Source organism: Pelodiscus sinensis, chromosome 9 (assembly GCF_052426305.1).
Source record: "Pelodiscus sinensis isolate ZL-2025 chromosome 9, ASM5242630v1, whole genome shotgun sequence".
NCBI lineage: Eukaryota > Metazoa > Chordata > Testudines > Trionychidae > Pelodiscus > Pelodiscus sinensis.
The window spans coordinates 47,559,973-47,580,171 of record NC_143060.1 but is presented as its reverse complement, the minus strand read 5'-3'; the positions used below and the strand labels follow the sequence as shown (position 1 = coordinate 47,580,171).

At 40.0% G+C, this 20,199-nt stretch overlaps 1 protein-coding gene across 1 annotated transcript in view; it reads left to right on the top strand.

Annotated features, from left to right (window-relative positions):
- LOC102450126 (protein tyrosine phosphatase receptor type C) overlaps nucleotides 1-20,199 on the top strand; it is a 73,902-nt gene that overhangs the window by 1,159 nt on the left and 52,544 nt on the right. Inside the window, exons 2-6 of the mRNA XM_089780564.1 lie at nucleotides 3,866-4,093; nucleotides 7,822-7,938; nucleotides 13,014-13,163; nucleotides 15,868-16,002; nucleotides 19,490-19,642. Of these exons, the coding sequence (XP_089636690.1) occupies nucleotides 3,866-4,093; nucleotides 7,822-7,938; nucleotides 13,014-13,163; nucleotides 15,868-16,002; nucleotides 19,490-19,642 (783 nt within the window). The remainder of the gene's footprint in view (nucleotides 1-3,865; nucleotides 4,094-7,821; nucleotides 7,939-13,013; nucleotides 13,164-15,867; nucleotides 16,003-19,489; nucleotides 19,643-20,199) is intronic.

The window sequence follows — 20,199 nt, the reverse complement described above, 5'->3', positions numbered from 1 at the left end:
TCTTTAAAGTGCTACATAGTCCTGTTTTTTGTTTTAATTAATACTTATTTCTTTTAAATTGTAATATTTAAACTGTAAATTGCATTGCCCCGGGTGGGTACTTTATTTATTTTTTGTAGCCTCAAAGAGCATTTACTCAGAATCTAGGATCCTTGTACCCATGGACAGACTAGCCCTCTGAAGAGGGCTGATCTTGTTTGCTTCTAAAGCTTATAAATACTGCACGAATGGGTACAGTAGGGTAAGGTGTTCACCTTTTGTTAGGAGGCAAGTCTGCTATTCCCTTTCCATAGATACCTCTTTCTGTCCCAAATATACCATTCTTTGGATTCCTCTTAGTCTTGTTACCATAATATGCTACCTCCCACCTCTCACCATGTCCTAATATAGCCTAACCAATTTGTGTGCTAACTTCTAACTCAACCATCACTCTACTGCTTTTTAGCTACTCTTAAACTCCTGTCTCACCTGGGTATGTGTAATGACTCTGGTGTATCTTGTATAGTCACTATGCATGACTGATTGGAATGTATTCACATCTATTTGTTTGTTAGTTTGTAATGCATAATATCAGTACATAATATTAGTTGCTTGTGACAGATGGACAGACTGTGCTGAGGAGTCTTTCTATGCACAGATTTCCCCACCCACATAGGAAAGAGCATCAGGGGACTCTAGTAATATGCCCATTTCCCATCAGGCCATGTGGAAGGCTCTGTGTATATAGAAGTGGACAGAACTGAGACTAGATAGGATAGGAGGAAGATCATTGTCTCCCACCAGTCCCATGGGACACAGTGTGGAACTGCAGTACAGTACCCAGCTTAATTATTTTATAGGTACCCTAGCTCCACTACAGATCTCCTTATATGGCTGATGCTAGGGCAGGTGCTGGCTGCAGAAGTTGATGTAACATGGTTCCTCTGGAATTACCCTGCAAGAGGACAATAATGGGATACAGGACCTTAGTGCACCTTTGTTTGCTATGGAGCCTTGTGAATCATTGGAGTTTGAGAGCAGGACCCACAATTTGTTTGGATTAGGGATGGCACCTCCCCAAGCAGTTCGGGAGGTTTCTATGCTATTTACCCCACCCCCAGGATTTTTCCGCAGAAGTGGACAATCAAGTATCTGAGTCCATTCACCCTTGGGCTGGCACTGTCTCTCCACATCTGGGGATTAGTTCACAATACCTCCCTGCTTGTTCTCCAGGAGCTTGCAGATCCCAGTCTTCATGACTCAGTGCTCTGATTGGTCACTGCATAGTCCTCCTCATCCCAGGTATCCAAGTTCCATGCATTACCTATCTGCATGCCATTCCAGATAGGCTTCCAGTCCAAGGCGAGGGCCTATTTCACTTTCCCAGCATCTGCACTAATTAGTTAGTGCCTGTTAGCATTAAGGTGTGTTGTAGCTCAGGGATCCTAAGTCTAGCTACCATGGTCTGTTTGCTCTCTGCCTTTTCACTATGACCCTGCAGTCCTTTGTATTTCCCTTCTCTGTCTTCTGCCCCCTTAGGTGTACCAGCCCAAACTCCCTCCTCCCAGAGACTAACTGCAGACTATTTCCCCTCTCTGATTGCTTGCCAGCCTCTGTAGCCGAAACAAACCTTTCTTCTTCCAGGAAGCAAGAGCAGAATGCTTACCCTGTAACAACTCAGTTCTAAGCTTGCTGTTTATACAAACTCAACCTGCCCTTGCAGAGCCAGAGTTCACCTTTACCAATCCCTGGCTTTCTTCCAACTGTGGAATATCAGATTAATTGGCTTAACTTAACCTTCTTTGTCTTGTGTGGGTTGGAAGCCTCATCACAGGATATTTTTGATAACATGCCTAGATGCTGAGAGGGGATGGAAAGGGACTTTTCTAGGGGCATGTCTACACTTAAGATGTTACAATCACACAACTGTTCTTCTGTAGCTGTTTTGCTGTAGCACTTCAGTGGGCAAGATATGATCTTTAGCTGGTGTGGGCAATAATTTTAGAAGGGGAGCCACTTCAGCAATTTTTGAAGTGGTCTTAGGCTTTCCTGGAAGGAACGGGGCCTTGGCCAGAAGGGGTGGGGACAGAACACTTCTGTGCTTCCCCGCCCATAGATTCTGATTGCCCTGGGGACGGGGGGAACACGTGAAATCCTTGCCCCCACTTCCCCAGAGATCACTGCAGCTGTTCTGAACAGCTGGTGGTTCCCTCTAGGCGGCCACCAGGAGGAGACTTTGTGCACTCCCCCTGTCCCCAGGTCAGTCAGGACCTTGGGGCAGGGGAGAATGCAAAGTCTCTTGCTCCCTGCCCAAACCCTGCAAGGAGTGTGCGGCACATAGAGTCAAACCTAGTGGTTGACTCTAAGTGCCGCACACCACAGGCAGGGGAGCAGACTTCGCATGCTTCCCTATCCCCAGGCACTGATTTGTCAGGAGGCAGGAGAGCGGCAGGGCATTCGCAGGCTGGATCAACCTGCTTGGCAGGCTGGATCAGGCCCGCAGAGATCGTTTTGCCTACCCCTAGTCTGTAGGCTGTAGGCCACGAAATATTTTCCTCTGGCCCACCATAGGGCTAGAAGAAAATGTCTCGTGGCCCAGCAAGCTGCCCAGCAAAACCTTGCTGGTTTGATGTAGCCCTGGTCATGCTATTCTCAGAAGCATCATGGCCAGAGACTTCTGACAAACATGTCTCCGTGACCCCTCTGAAGGGGGAGGTGTAGCAGGTCTTGGCATGCTGTATCCTCCTCTAGCACAATTTTCACTGCTCCCAATGGCCAGAAACCAGCCAATGGGAGCTTCAGGTCAGGGAGTGTTTGCAGACACAGGGAATGCATTGAGACCTGCTACTTTCCTCTGCCCAAGGGGTGGGGCAGAGCATGGAGACACTTTTGACAATGGTAGCTGACAGCTGTGACTAGCTGGGGCCACACTTCATACTGGCAGCCTGCCTGTCTGAATATCCTACTGTGCCATTGACTGGCAGCCACCTATGCTGATATGCATCTCGTAGCCAAGGCCAGACTCTGCACTTGGCACCTCTACACACACACCGACTCCTGCCCCAGGTCATAACTATCTGCATCCAAACTCCTTCCCAGACACTGCCCGGCCTCTGACATCCCTGCCCCAGGTCAGAACCCCCTTCTGCACTTAAACCTCTTCCTATGCCTCAGTCCCTGCCTGGAGCTTCCTCCTGAACCCAAACTCCATCCCAGACCTCACAGTCCCTCTATTAATAGAACAGACATGTTCTATTAATTAATAGAACAGACCACTCACCAAAATTCTTGGCGTGGCCTCCCTACAAATATTATTGCCCACCCCGGTATAGAGATTATCTACATTGCCATGGGGGGATTCTGTTGTTGGTGTAGGTAATCTGTCTTCCTAAGAGGTGGTAGTTATGTCAATAGATTAATTCTTAAGCCAACCTAGTGATGGCTACACCCAAGGTTAAGTTTGTATTCCTGTGTCCATCATGGTTGTATCTTTTTCACACCCCGAGAGAGGTAGTTTTACCAGTGTGATTCCTAGTGAAGACCAGGCCTAAGTTGCATAAACTTCTCTGTGTATTTTACGTTGAGATCTTTGAAGTAGAAAGTATTCTGCATTTTGGACAGATGTTTCTCTCACTGTTGTTTCCAAACCAATTTTATATCAATATCATAAAACAATGGAATCTAGTATTCACTGAAGAGAGTCTTTGTTTTACATGGATAATTAGATTTGATTTGGGCTAAAGATTTTATGTATTATATTTTATATTAACTATATAATGAAATGTACAAGTGAACAAAGCCAAAAGTGAAATTCAGTGTATGAATGAAAAATGAAAAACTGTTGTTTTAAGTGTCTGGTGTTCAACAATTTTTTCACCTCTTTCAGAACCATTTAATCTTACTGTGGAGGAGTACAATTACACCAGTAACCCAGTCAGTGGAAAATTGAAAGTTTCTGAAAAAATCACAGATATAACTTCACTCAGTCTTACATGTAACTCCCCTTGTGAAGTAAACAACAGCATTATTTACAACCTTCAGGAATGTCAAAGATACGATATTAATATAACAGATGGTAATTGCAACTCTTTATGTTCCATTGTTGTCCCACCCAGTAAGTACTGTTTTTATTCATTATAAAAATATTTTTAATAGTTTTTATTCAATATAAAATATTTGAAAATAATAGCAGAATAGTTATATATCAAAAGTTATTTGAGGCTGAAAGTTTCCCTGGAGTACTTGTGGGAGCAGAGTTGATGTCAAGGTTTCCACAATCAAGCCCTGTAAAGCTTTAAGGCCAAGAGATTCAAAAGTGAGTAATTACCTGTGTGGCAAAACTGAGACAACTTAAAAGAGCCCAATTTTTATCTGATGATTATTCAGTACTTTGGGATTATCAGACCTGTCTAAGATGTCTCAAAAAATAACTTTTGAAACTCTTGCCCTCATCTTTATGGTATATAGTAGTATAATTAGGAAAACTTTGCTTCCAGTTCTCTGTGCACAAATTTAAAACTAGAAACCAGGTGAGGATCTAGTCTTTGCTGAAGACAGTTTTTACTTTGTATGAATAATTAAATTTGATTTAGGGTAGAAGACATAATTAAAGTAGTCTCATTAGAAAAATGTGGTACATTCTATTCATGCTTTTCGTGTTTTAAAAAAAACTTTTAAAATGAAACAAGTAGTCCTATGGCACCTTAGAGACAAAAGTATATGTAGTATGAGTTTTAATGGGCAAAAACCACTTCTTCCGATGAAGAAGTGGTTTTTGCCCATGAAAGCTCATGATACACTATCTATCTAAATATATATTTGTTAGTCTCTAAGGGCACATCTACACATCATGGCTAAAGCTGAAATAAACTACGCAACTTGAGCTACGTCAATTGCATAGCTTACGTCAAAATAGCTTATTTCAGCTTTTGGCACTGTTTACACAGCAGCAAGTTTGTGTTAGAGCACTCTTCCATTGACTTCCCTTACTTCTCATGAAATAAGGGTTACAGGAGTTGGAATAAGAAGTCCTTCAGCTTGACATTATTTCAACATTATGTCAAAATAATTGCTTGTAGTGTAGACGCAGACTATGTTATTTTGGAATAATGTCAGTTACTCCAAAATAACGCTGCTGTGTAGACATAGCCTCAGGTGCTATAGTATTACTCATTATTTTCAAAATTACAAACTAACATTGTTACCGCTCTGATACTGTTAAAATGTAGTTAGGATGGGCAGTACATTCTCTCCAAAGTAAGCATTATAAACCCAGGAAATTCAGAGATCATTTTACATTTTGTATTTAAGTGTAAAATTAGCATTGAATTGTCTACGCTTCTGATGCTTTTTGGGGGAATCTCTAAGGGTATGTCTACACTACCACCCTAGTTCGAACTAGGGTGGTTAATGTAGGCAACCGAAGTTGCAAATGAAGACCGGGATTTGAATTTCCCGGGCTTCATTTGCATCTTGCCGGACACCGCCATTTTTAAATCCCCGCTAGTTCGGACTCCGTGCCTGCGGCTACACGCAGCACGGAGTAGGTAGTTCGGATTAGGCTTCCTATTCCGAACTACCAGTACACCTCGTTCCACGAGGAGTAACGGTAGTTCGGAATAGGAAGCCTAATCCGAACTACCTACTCCGTGCCGCGTGTAGCCGCGGGCATGGAGTCCGAACTAGCGGGGATTTAAAAATGGCGGCGCCCGGCAAGATGCAAATGAAGCCCGGGAAATTCAAATCCCGGGCTGCATTTGCAACTTCGGTTGCCTACATTAACCACACTAGTTCGAACTAGGGTGGTAATGTAGACATACCCTAAGTTATTGATATGCACTTTAAGCCTTAATTCTCCATCTGAATTGTTATTTTGGTCTGGGAATATATATGTTTTCAATTTAATTGTTACTAATGTGATAAGTAATGTGATATTTGTAATTATTTCGATGAAAGTAGTAACAACATTAATTTATTATTAAATTGTAACAATTTCAGTTAAGAATTACCTGCGCTTGTCTATATTCTCTGTAACCTTAACCAATTACATGGCACAATAATATTTAGTTTAATTACAAGGTAATTCCTTGAAATATAATCTATGTAACAACCTTTCAATTAAGTTTACCTATATAGAAAGTTTGAAGAATCTGTGTTTCTCCTCAGAAACAGGAAATACTGCTACAGATGCTAAAAGGCCAAGTTTTTAATCACTTTTAACTCAAAATAATCAATGGATTTACTTGTAAATTCTGAGAATATATATTCTGTGTTCAAAGAGTAAGTGCTGTAATTTCAGCAATAGCCACCATGGTCAGCAACAGGCCAAATCAGGGTCCATTTCTCTCTAGCTCTGGTGTCTCTATGGTGTAAACTTGAATTGCCACTTCCAGGTCTCTGTTGCAGTTGGCAGTTACAACCATAGTCCCTGTGCTGTCCTGTACTTCATTGTTGGCTCTCCACTGCCCTATCCTGTAATATGCCTTCTTCCCAAGAGACCTTGCCAACTGCCCAACTCCTATTCACATATCACATTGCCAGATAGGACTATGGAGACAGAACTAGCTTTCAGAGCACTGTTGCTGTTTTGATGGAGTGAGAATTCACCCCTCCTTGACATTGCCCTAATTCAGGATTTTTGTTTCATTGGAATGATACATTTGTGCTATAATTTGCGTGAATGTTTTGTCAAGAGAGATCAGTGTGACAGGATTGATGAGATACAATCCATGAAAGTTCTGAATAGAATTTGGAGCAATTGAGTAGAGAGAGAGCATAAGAAGTAGTATTGTTCTCTATCACTATGAGGGTTCCAGATTTATAGTCAATATTTGATACAGTCAATATCTAAGTACCAGAGATGAAATCTAGCTTTTTATGTCAAGTATTTGTGGTGCCAAGTATTAGAAGAGGAACTATATATATAAGGTACTCCAGATTTTTTTTTTTAACAAAAGGTTAGATTATGGCTTTAGTATCTTCTGAAAGCAAAGGGAAATATGTTTAATTGCTCCTAGTGCTGCCCTGGAGGGAAACTGTGATTCAGAGACATAATCTTGCTCCAAATTTATCCTGTATTCCAGAAAGAGAGTGTATGCTGTACTTGTGCAGTAAGCTATACCAGTCTCTTTTAGCAATATCTAGCACAGTGTAAATTCCTGGGTATGAGTGTGAGGTACAGTCAGAGCTCTGTCTATTTCCCACTTACCCACATGGCCTTGGAACATAGTGGCTCTTTCGGATCTGCTTCACCTCCAAAACTGTTACCCATGGTACAGGTGTTGCCATCTGGTCTCCCATATGCCCTTGTATGGTTGTGAAATCAAGGTCTTGTTTTAACCCCACAATTTGCACTGGGAATTCCACAGTTTAAATTTGAGGTGACAAACTTGCCTTTTTTGTTAACTAACTCACCAAAATGCCTGTTACTAATGATTTTACTCATCTTAATACTTACTTTTGGTTCCCCTGTTTCACAAACATATGCTTGTATTAATAATAAAAATAATGTTATACATGAATACATAGAATAAATACAGGTTGCAGTTCTCTAAACTGGGACTCTTTAGTAAAGCAACATCTGTTGTCTGGCAGCTGGAGAGCTGGGAATGAGGAAGCCCGGTGCATGGCTCAGCTGTGCTGTCTGGGTGAAGGGAGGTGGGAAGTCCAGTGGGGTGGCAGGGCAGGGGCAGAGGCCAGATATAACCTTCCCTGGTCTGGCAGAATCCCTTATCCTGGACCAATCAGTCCTGAGAGTGCCAGACCAGGGAGGTCCAACCCGTACCTTCAAATGCATATTAAAATAAAATCTGAATATATTGCATTATGTCTTCCTCATTACAGATAACGAAAGTTACGAGTTTGAAGCTACAGTTGTAAATGATACCACTGTAAATGTAATATGGAAAGGAACCTTCCCGCAGAAATGTAATTTGAGCTATATTTATATGTGTACGCCTGGTAGGTACTTTTATACCTTTTGTAACCATGGTTTTAATTCCATTTCTTTTTACCTGGTGGCATATTTTAATGTGAATTGTCTGATTTGAAGCAAGGTTGAACAACAGAACATAATTTTTACCTGCAATGAATGAATAAATATGCTAAGATATTATGAAATCCAGAAGGCAAATGTTTTAAAAAATCACTAGCGTTTGACATGATCCCTTATGTCACCCTTGGCTGGGTAGGGCCAGCTGCAACTAGGGCTGGGTTCAATATCTAGGGGTCCATCTCACACAGAACCGGCTCGAGCCCCCACCCAGTAGCCTGGGAAATTCACATCCCTGGGTGCCTCTGAGAGGCAGTGCTTCCCCACTCTCAAGCACAGAGTCTGAGTGTAGAAAGAAACTTCTAATGAAAGAGAGAGAGAGGGAAGTCATATGGCATTAACTGAGGAAAATACCACAAACAGAGTTCGTACCCTCTCCGCCATGAGTGACTGTCCCAGCTCAAAAAGGATTGAGCATTGTCTTTTGCCTCTCAGACTCGCTAATTCAACAAGGTAAGGGTTCCATTTACTTACCCAAACTTTCTCCGTACCCGACTTCAAACACCCCACTTACAGCTCAAATTAGTTACAATACATCATATTCCATTCCACAACTGATCATCCATCAGTTGGATTTACATAACCACACCTCGGATTCCTTCCCCCTCCTGGCATGAGCTGTATTTACATATCAACAGTTAACAGTTAATTATCTTGCAGAGCTAAACAATTTGAGTGAGCACCGCCAACCCCAGGACAGCTCCTCCTTTTAGCTGGTTGATAGCAAGCAGTAGTTTAGCCCCTGCTTACATCTAGGGAGACAAACAAGTGAAATATATATTTTAGAAATGTACATCTGTCTGTCTGTCTTTCTGTCTCTGAGTCTGTTTGATTAGAACTTGTCCTAAACTGTAAGAGATAGGACCACCAAATTTAGTATGTACTTTCTCCCCCCAATTCCTGGGCCAGGTGTGGGGTGAAGCCAGTGGGAAGGATGTGCAGCCCCTGCTCCCTGGGCCAGCCCCCTCTGACTCTAGGACAAAGCCAGCGGATGAGGTGCACAACCCCCTTAATAACAGAATGTTGGGAATCATTAAGATTGGGATTGATAATAAAACAGAAAATATCATACTGCCTTTTTATAAATCCATGGTAAGCCCACATCTTGAATACTGTGTGCAGAGGGTAGCGCCACCATCTCTACCAATCCTGGCTAACAGACATTGATGGATATATCCCCTGTGAATATATCTAGTTCTTTTTTTAATCAAGTCTTGGCCTTTACAACATTCTGTGCCATGGAGTTCCTCAAGTTGAAAGTACACTATGTCATGAAATATTTCTTTTTGTTTTTTTCCAAAACAGCTACCTATTAATATAATCTGATTACCCCTAGTTCTTGTGTTATGAGTAAATAACACTTCCTTATTTACTTTCCCCACACCAGTCATGATTTTATAGCGCTCTGTTATATCTCCCCTTAGTCATGTTTTCCAAGCTTACAAGTCCCATTCTTATTTATCTCACCTCATATGAAATCTGTTTCAGACCTTTTTCTGTATTTTTTCTAATTCCAATTTATCTTTTTATGGATGGGGCAACCACAATTCTCACAGGAATTTAAGGATGTCAACAAGTCCTTTCCCAAACAGGTCTAAGAGAAGCTCTTCAACCTCATACCCTGGAAATGCTCTCCAGTGGTCTTCCACATGTTTCCCAAAATAAACAAAGAAGGAACCCAGGCAGACCCATTATATCTGGCCACAGTACTCTGACACGAGGCGTATCAGGGCTCATAAAAGCCACCCTCAAACCACTCACCACACAAAGGGGTCAACTGACTTCCTCCAGAAACTCTGCAATATTAACTAACCTCCAGAAGAACACTATTCTTGCCACCATGGATGTCTCCTCCCCATGCAATGAATTCCTTCATTATGATGGCATCAGTCCCGGCCTCAAATAACTCATTCATTCATTTCATTGGCTATCCCTTGATTTGAGAATGATTTGTACAGTTGACTTACATAAGGATCCTCAGGTGTCTCACTAGTCTGATTCTGGAACTGCAAATCCACCCATAGTAAGGTATAGACATTTCACAGAAAGCTGGCTGCCGATTGGGATAAAGTTCTTTCTTTTTTTCCTCCTTCCCTCTTTTCAATTTCAAGGGCAAGGCAGTTCTCCTCAAAGTGAGCCATCGCCTGATGGAGGATATGGTGTCATTTGGGTTGATTGGTAACTTGTTCTTCCCAGCTTGTGATATCCCTACCAGTTCTCTTAAGATATACTTTGAGCGTGTCTTAGTAGCATTTCCTTAGACCACAGTGGGATCGCTGACCATACGTGAGCTGAGACTTAGGGACTTGTTTTGGGAGGTGAGAGTCTAATTTCTGCACACAGCGTCCAGCATATCGAAGTTGGTACAGGAGGATCATTGCTTCAATGCTGGTGATATTGGCTTCAGTGAGGATCCTGGTTTTAGTGCAGTGATCTTGCCACTTGATGTGAAGGATCTTGTGTACCTCTCCAGACTCCTGAGGTGCTGTCAATAGGCCATCCAGGTTTCAAATCCATGAAGGAATATGGGAACAACAATTGTTTTTATAGAGTTGGATCTTGGTGTCCTGCCATAGGTCTCAATACCTAAAAACACATCAGAGCACTTTTCCAAATGAATTCACTGTCAATTTTCACACCCTGCCTTGTCTCCTTTCTTAAAGACTGTAAAAATGTTAGCATTTTTCAGGTCTTCTGGAATCTTGTCAGATATGAAGAAAAAGTTCAAAAGACAAGTTAGGGAACTTAATTAATATCTCTGCTGGACACTAAAAACAGACATAACAGAGACATGGATTGCATGGCTTATTACAACAGTTTCCAATTCACCCTGCTGCCTGCTAAACCTCCATTGTCATAGGACTACAGATGTGTTAATTTCTCATTTCCTGTTAAGTGCTCTTGTACAACACTTGTGAACCCATTATGCATAACAATCTATCCCACTTTATATTTATATAGTTTAAGCAATGGGCTTAAACAAGGGAGGTTTAGGTTGGACATTAGGAAAAGCTTCCTAACTGTCAGGATAGTTAAAAACTGGAATAAATTGCCTAGGGAGGTTGTAGAATCCCCATCTCTGGAGATAGTTAAGATCAGGTCAGATAGACATCTATTAGGGATGGTCTGGATGGTGCTTGGTCCTGCCGGGAGGGCAGGAGACTGGATTCGATGACCTTTCGAGATCCTTTCCACTTCTAATATTCTATGATTCTATGATATTTAGCTTGGAGATTGGTCATCTTCCCCAGACCTGAAATAAAACACTTGTAGCTTGTCTTTTTCATCAACAAAAATTGGTCAAAACAAAAATTAGTTCATATACTTCGTTTGTCTCATATGGATTCATACCTGTTTCTTATCTAATCTTACACTGATACTTTTTTAATTCCATATATTTAATTGTTTGGTGAAAAGCATTGAGAAGATAACACATCTTTCAAAGGGTTGTTGTCCTCACATTTTTTCCACTCATCATTTGATAAGAAAGTGATAGTGAGGATAAAAGGAGCCTTTACAATATGTATAGTTAGAATCAAATTTGTAAGGGGAAGGATGATTATGGCCCACTGCTGACAGTTGAGAGGGATCTGTGAGGAATTCCTCATGGCAACAATAGGGAGAAGATAGCCCAACTTAGAGAGAGAGTTTTTCATAATCTTTGTTGCAGAAGGAGGGATTCACTACAGCTACCAAGGAGTTGGAGAGGCCTGCCAGACACTTCCGGAAAGTAATAACAATAGGAATAGCACAGGTAATCTCTGGCTCCCCCTGCCTTTCAAAATATTTAACAGGGCAGAAGCAGACGATTGACTAAAACATCAACAGTCTAGTCCAGGGCTACTCAACTTTGGAAGCCCCAGGAGCCACAATAATAGAGCACATGCTGAGGGCTGCAACTTAAGTGTGGTTGCAAATATATGCAAATAGCTTCTTTCACACTGACGGGCATGAATACAAAGATTAAGGACACAGCACACAAGCCCCATTTAAGTCAGTTCTGCTGATATTAATAAAATGCAATGTTTACCTGATTTCTACCCATATGACAACAGTTTTAATGAGCAATGGCAATCCAGAAATTTAACCACTAAAAAGCATATCACCAGATGGCCATTATATTGACTAGCTGTTGTGGAGCATGTTCTTAGTGAATGCCATGTTCAAATGATCCCACTCCATGTAAATTCAAACTGCACTGTGGGCCGCAAACAAACAGGCTGTGGGCTGCATATTGAGTAGCCCTGGTCTAATCCCTCCTGCCTTTGGAAACCATCATTCTGGTCTTTGGCTTTTCCTTGTAATCTGCTGTTCAGAGGTCCATTTTCAAGTATTGCAGGGAAAGGAGACCATGTAGGCTATGGAACTAAGAAAATGCTTGATACACATGGAGTTAAAAGGGAAGAAAAGAATTAAGAGGAGAAGAATTTAAAGGAAGGGACTTGGTCTTGATGAGTTGTGAGGAAAGAAGCAGGTGGACAGGAATGAATAATGAGCTTGATTTCAAAGAGCTCAGATAATCATCTAGACATTTAACCATATTGAATCTTTTAGAGTTTTGAGGTTTGTGCTTTGTTGAGTGTAAGGAATGGCATGAATTCTATGTATATTGAATACTGAAATTTTCCTTGGCTATATTAAAAAATCTGTATTAAAATTAAATTGAAATGCTATCCATAATTTCTAGTCTGTCTCCACTGAGAAAGAGGCTGGTCCAGAATGTATTTTGAATTGTCTCTGACCAGAATTCATTGCCGCAAACTTGTCTTTTTGGCCTCTGAGAGAATATGGAGGAAATAAGGATACATGTATGTAAGCTAAGACATTTAATTTAAAAAACGAAGTGGATACTGTGCAACTGTATTAATATGAAGATGCTGTAACTAGTGTGTATTTTAAATTAGCCACAGTGAAATGGAAATATATAATATATCAGAGACTTTGGACATGTGAAAATGTTAATAAATCTTCCATTTTAATGCAGGTTTAAACGTTCTAAACTTGAACAATAGCTTTGCAACATTCACCAATCTGTCAGCCAATGAAGAGTACAACTGTACTTCAACAATAATCTTTAATGAAAACAATGAAACAATAAAAGAAAGTAAAAAAACTATAAAAACAGATTATGGACGTAAGTAAAATATTTACCTTTATTTTATTTAAACCAAACAGAAGACAAAGCCTTTCTCTAGTAGGTACTTTCATGTCAGCAGCTAAACTCACTGTACATCGTCAAATATTTTTAACATTTTTGGGAGTTAAAAGAATCTTTTTATGCAATGAAAAATATTTACATTTTTGTGGGAGTTGAAATTTTTGACAAACTGAAAAAATATGTATTCTGTTTGTTGACCAAACTATTTTAATCCTTCCCCTCCCCCTCCATTTCTATCTTCTCTCTTTTATTCCTCTCTTTTTTTCCCCTTGTTTTTTCTCTTTACTTTTCTACCCCTTGGCTTTGTCCTTTAAAAATGGCTGAAATGCCATTTCTATTTCCTATCATTTTTTAATATCAGAAGTTTTCATTTTTAAAAAGTTTCAAAAAATGAAATTTGTGAATCCCTTTTCCTTCACTCTCAGATTGGTACATATTGAACTCTATAAACTGAAAACAAAACATAGATATAGGTATGAAGGTTGGAGAAGATGACATACTTTTGACTGAACGAGAGGCAAACTTCAATATCAATATTTTAACTGTACATTTTAAATCATTGAAAATTAGGAAACATAAATGCAATAGTTGTTATATTGAATTAATATTAAACATGGGTCCAAAACAGGTTCCATTGAAAACATCAAAAAAGTTTTAAAAATAGTTATCGGCTATTTTATTAAAAAACCATTTTTATAAATATTTTCTGTATTGATTTTGAAACATATATTACACAACATCCAATTTTTTGAAAAGTTTGAAATAAAACAAGATTGAAATTTCTAAACATTCAACACAACTACTTATTGTGATTTGTACCTGAGACTAGGGCAGTAGTGTTCTAGATGCTGTACAAAAAACAAGTGAGAGAGTCCCTGCCTTGAGGAATCTACAATCTAAATAGAGAAAGCATTGTAAAGGCCAGAAAGAAAGCAGACACAGCTACGTAAAGTGAGTTGCCAAACATTATATCAAGTCAGTGGTAAAGCTGAGAATAGAACCCAGATCCCACCCAGTACAATGACCTACCTACCTACTAGACTATGTTGCCCTTTATAAATATTTTTAATATAATTTAACATTGTTACCATTTCCTCAGATAATCTTCTAGCTTTGCCATTACATGTATAGCCACGTTGGTCAGCATCATTGCTTTGAACAAGATCTCTTTGTAATGCCACTGATGCATTTTCTTGTTGTTGTTGACCTGGGTAATTTTTTGTTCCAGATATTTTGGATTACTTCACTACAAATCTTTCTTCCATTTATATAAGTCCATTAGGGTATGTCTACACTACCACCCTAGTTTGAACTAGGGTCGTTAATGTAGTCATACGAACTTGCAAATGAAGCCCAGGATTTGAATTTTCCGGGCTTCATTTGCATGTTGCCATGCGCCGCCATTTTTAAATGTCCGGTAGTGCGGATTCCATGCCCGCAGCTACACGCGGCACGAACTAGATAGTTTGGACTAGGCTGCCTATTCCAAACTATCTGTACGCCTCGTGCTGCATCTAGTTCATGCCACGTGTGGCCGCGGGCACGGAGTCTGCACTAGTGGACATTTAAAAATGGCGGCGCCTGGCAACATGCAAATGAAGCCCGGGAAATTCAAATCCCGGGCTTCATTTGCAAGTTCGTATGACTACATTAACCACCCTAGTTCGAACTAGGGGGGTAGTGTAGACATACCCTTAGTTATGAATAACTCTTCAATACAAACATTTCACATCTCACACATTTCATGATTCCTGAAAATGTGCTACTTGTTTCTCTTCCCAGCATTATGTCTTACTGGTATAAATTCTTAATACTCATAGTACCTAATAAACTTACAATGGGCAAAATATGCTAAAAAAGCCAAGTTCCAATTGAACACAACAAGAATACTCACACATCCAATTACTTTTCTAATTTGTTACATTTTTTATTCTTAGTTATTTAAAATCACTTTACTTTTTATGAACTTTTAATTTATGTACTTATTGCTCAGGTGACTCACCCGCACTTTTCTAATTTTTCCTGTTTCTTAAATTTGCCACATTACAGTGGGTATTACAAAATTCACACTTATTCTCTGAGGGTTCGTCTACATAGCACCCTAAATTTGAAATAAGACATGCAATTTGTGCTATGCAAATTGCATATCTTATATCAAGTCTATTCGAAATAACTAATTTGTCTACATAGCACCAAATTTCAAAATAATGCACTATTACGAGCCAGGCCTTATCCCTTGTGCAATGAAGTTTACTAGGATGGCGAAATAGCATGCCCATTATTTTGAAAAATATTTTGAAATAATAGGCAGCATGTGTAGATGCAGGGTAGCAATTTCAGGATACCTCCAGTATCTTGAAATAGCCATGCAATATAGACATATCTTGAGCTGTTAATGTTTTCATTTTAAAATTTTTAATTTCTACAGTTTATGTATGCACTGCATTTGTGTAAAATAAATTAGAATTTAATGAACTTGTCCATTATTATTCACAATGGTATCTCCGGCTGGTTTCTTACGCTAATATTTAAAAAAATATTAATTGCAGCAAGTATTTTTCAATTGCTGGCATACAATGCATATTTTTCATTTCAAATTTTCTGAGCTTTAATAATTTGAAAAATAATAGCTTCTGCATTAAAACAGTGTTGTTCCCTCTCTCTTAATTTTTTGAAACAGCACCAGACAAACCTGAACTGGTACCTGATAAGGTACACATAACTCATACAAGTATATGCATTACATGGAAAAAACCATCAAAAACACCAAAAGGCCCTATTCATGGCTATAAGGTGAACTGTAGTCAATCTGAAGGCAAGTATTTCTTTTTTTATAATTACCACATAGCATAGATGAATTATGAGTTCTCTACATTATGTACAGTGCCTAGCACAATGGGGTCCTGATTGTTGACTAGAGTCTCTAGGCCAGGGGTGGGCAATAATTTTTGGCCGAGGGCCACTACAAATATTTTTGAAGTGGTCCCGGGCCCCACTGAAAGGGGCAGGGCCTAAAACAGAAGAGACGGGGCCAAGATGCTTCTAGGCTTCCCCACCCACAGACCATGATTGGAGGCAGGCTTTACGTGCTCCCCCACCCTCAGGTCACTCAGGGACTGAGGATGGGGAAACTGCACAAAGCTTCCTAAGTCCTGTCTCCGCCCTGTGTGAGTATGGCCATGCACTCCTCATGGGGCGGGAAGGGGGGAAAGGGCAGAGGAAATTTCACATGCTCCACCCACCCCCAGCCCAATCAGGGCTTGGGGATGGGAGAGTGCATGATGTCGCCTCCCGCACTGCCAGGAGCATGTGGCATTTCAAAGCACTGTATGCTCCTGACAAGGCAGGAGAAGGCATCACACGCTCCCCAGGCCCTAATTGGTTTGGGGCCAGGAGAGCAGCAGGGCCTCCACGGGCCGTTTCAATCTGCTTGGTGGGCCGGATCTGGTCTGCAGAGGCCCTTTTGCTCACCCCTGCTCTAGGCACTACCATAAAACACATAATAGTTTACCTTGCACAATCATGTCTCTAAAGGTATGTCTATACTGCATCCCTACTTCGGGCTAGGGATGCAAATGGAGACGACCGAAGTAGTTAATAAAGCAGGGATTTAAATATCCCGTGCTTCATTAACATGATCTCGCCGGCGTGCTAGTTCGAATCCCTGCTGATTCAAACCAGGAAGTGCTTGCCGGAATGCGTAAGTTCGGACTAAAGCCCTTAGTCCGAATTAATGTTACTCCTCAAAAAATGAACTAGGGATGCAGTGTAGACATACCCTAAGTTTTTTTCATTGGAAATTGTATTTGTTCAACCACATAATTTATTTTTATAGCAAAATGTTCATAATTGAGCTAGTTGGCTAGATTCACCACAGATAGCTTTCATTTTGAGAAAGTCAAGGAACTTAGCAATAGGACTCAACAACAATATCCACTAACAGGCTATTGGGGCCAGTCTTGGAACAGTTGTAAGCAATGTGCTGAAGGTAGAGTGCACTCAACAAACAGAATGATTTGGACCAATAATCAACTAAATAATATTTTTGAGTCTTAGAGGAAGGAGAACTCCACTCAAGCTCATCTGAGGAAGTGGGTTTTGCCCACAAAAGCTCATAATTATATGTGTATATGTATTTATGTTAGTCTCTGAGGGCATGTCTACACTTGCACCCTACTACAAACTAGGGATGCAAATGTAGGCATTCGAAATAATCAGTAAAGCCTGGATTTAAATATCCTGTGCTTCATTAGCATAATCTCAGCTGCACGCTATTCTGAATGCCAGCTGATTTGAAAGTGAAAGTGTGCTCTGAGCCACGTTAGTTTGAATCAAACCCCTTGGTTTGAACTAACATTACTCCTAATTTTTCGTTACTCATTTTTTGAGGAGTAACGTTAGTATCTAGTTAGTAGATATCATCTACATGTTTTGTTAGTCTATAAAGTACTACCAGACCATTTGTTGTTGTTTTTTTGTAACAGACTAACTCGGCAACCCCCTGAAGCTCTTGATTATACCTGTCAGGCTTTACTTACCTCCTAATATATAGAGTCTCTATTTTTGAGAAATTGCACCTGAAACCATATCAGTTTCTCTCATTGGTGGGTTATAACATAGTCAATCAGTTGCCCTTGTATTGGAATGTGGGTGCAGCCACATTGGTTTATATTTATCATTCTGCCTCAAGATGGTATTAATTCCGAGCAGACTGTGCTCTGCACATTTATTCGAGGAGGAGTCCGTTTCTGTTAATCAAAGGATGAGTTTGTCATATACAGACGTACAGAGGTTGATCTGATTATAGAGACCAGATCAGAGTAGAATTGCTGCTCCTTGCCTTCCTCTGTGCTGGTCAGTATAGGTTCATAGGCACTGATGATAGTGACATACTGTAGAGGATTTAAGGGAAATTGAAGTTTCATAAGCCATTCATTCAGCCCAAAAGGGAGGGCAGGGAGTGATTTCAGGATTAAGGAATGATAGTTCATGCTCCTGGGGTGAGTCTTCTTTGGTTTTTACCACTGTAGGATGGTATTTTCATTGGCAGCCACTAATTGTATCTTCCTCATTTTCTGTCTGCCCAACACAAAACACCATATCTAGATGTACTGAAATGGTGAGTGTTCATAATTAGAATTGAAGTCAGTGGTAGCTTGTCCTTTGAAACTATAAATTGCTATACAAATGCTAAATACTCTGAAAGATCAGTCCTAGCGTTTTCAAGTTTGGCACCCAGAATAAATGCACACTTGGTGATGTTGGCCTTAAGTGATCTGTGCCTCAAACTCCAGCTCTAAAATGAGACAGTAATACCACCTATTTTCACAAGATAGATAAAGTCATTAATGTTTATGAAACATTCAGATACTGCAGTGGGAGCACCATGGAGACATCTTTGAATAATTTGGATTGTGTGTTAAATAAAGCCTGGGGCCACGTGTTGAACATGGAGGATAAACATTAGTATTTAATCGCATCCCATTCACGGCATAAGGCAGGGATCCAGTGGAAAGGGCATATACATGTTTGGTGCCTAATTAAGATTTCTTTGACAGCCTTAATTTTGTCATTTCCTAACTGTTGCTTGGTACTTTCATTTTGTAAGTGTGTGTGTGTGATATGTGGTGCTAATGAAAACATATTTACAGTAGATAGCAGGGTTGGGCAATAATTTTTGCAAGGGAGGCACTGAATGAATTTTGGTACATGGTGACAGGCTGGCTTTGACCCCGGAAGAGGTAGGAGCTTGGGTGGAAGGGGCAGGGGTGGGGATTAGCCTCCTTGCTCCTGGAGTTGTCTGGGGCCGGAGGCTTAGACTTTAAAACAGAGAAGAGGCCTTGCAGCTCCTCACTCCACTGTTACTGTGTTGCCTGACAGCCGTCCTGGGTTGCTGTGGCTAATAAAAGAATCGTGGCTCCGGACCATACGTGGGAGCTGTGTGCCATTTCTACAGGATCCTGCTTCCTCAGTTGCTGCCTGGAAATTTGGTGGCAGGGACAGCAGGGTATAAATAGAAAGCAGCCAGTCCATGAGCTGGATCAAAGTGTTAGGTGGGCTGGATCTGGCCTCCTGTGCTGCATGTTGCCCAGCCTTGGTATATAGGCTAAAATATCAGTATGTTGCTAGACATAAAGCAATCACAGCTGATTGGGGTCAAGAACAATGACCCCTCTGGCCAGTTTAATTCACAACATATCCATTACATAAATTCTAGTACCTTTATTGGCCATCCTTTGGTGACAGAAATATTGTTCAGAGTAAGAAAGGCTAACTTAATCTTTCTCTTCTTTAAAAAACAGAAATAGATGTTGGTAATAAGACTTCTTATAACTGTACAAAACGTGAACCTTACACAAATTACTCCATCACAATTACGGCATACACCAATGTTACGGGAAAAAAACAACTTTTTGGGACACCTTTGACTTATAAAAACTGCACAAAGGCATCAAGTAAGTATCTTTCTTTATCTGGGAAATACAAGAATTAATATATGAATACAATCATGCTCATGGTCACTTGTATCAATAGTTAGGAATTTATTTACTCAGATTTACAATAAATTAAAAATTTTAGTTCAGACTGTTTTAATATTCACATCTTATGTTTAGTTCTTATTAAGCTTTCAGTATCTAGAATTACACCATGTTGTTTATATTATGTTGTGTAGTACTGACATTTTAACAATTCCTTAATAAAATTAAATTTTATTAAATTTTTCAACTTTATGGCTGTTTCACACTTGAACGTTTAAAGTTTAACACAATGCAAATGTAGAGTTTTTTTAAAGCATATAAATATATTTACTTTTTGTACCACAATACCTATAAAAATAAAATAAAATTGCATTCTGTGAATTGGCATAGTTAGATAGACTGGATTCTTTGACTTTGCTCAATTCAGTGTAGGGCTCAAGCTCTACTTCCACAGTTTCACTTTATTTTTTAACCCCTTCCCTATTTTCAGGGTATTGTTTGTCCTTTTAGATTGGGTTTTCATAAGGAATCGT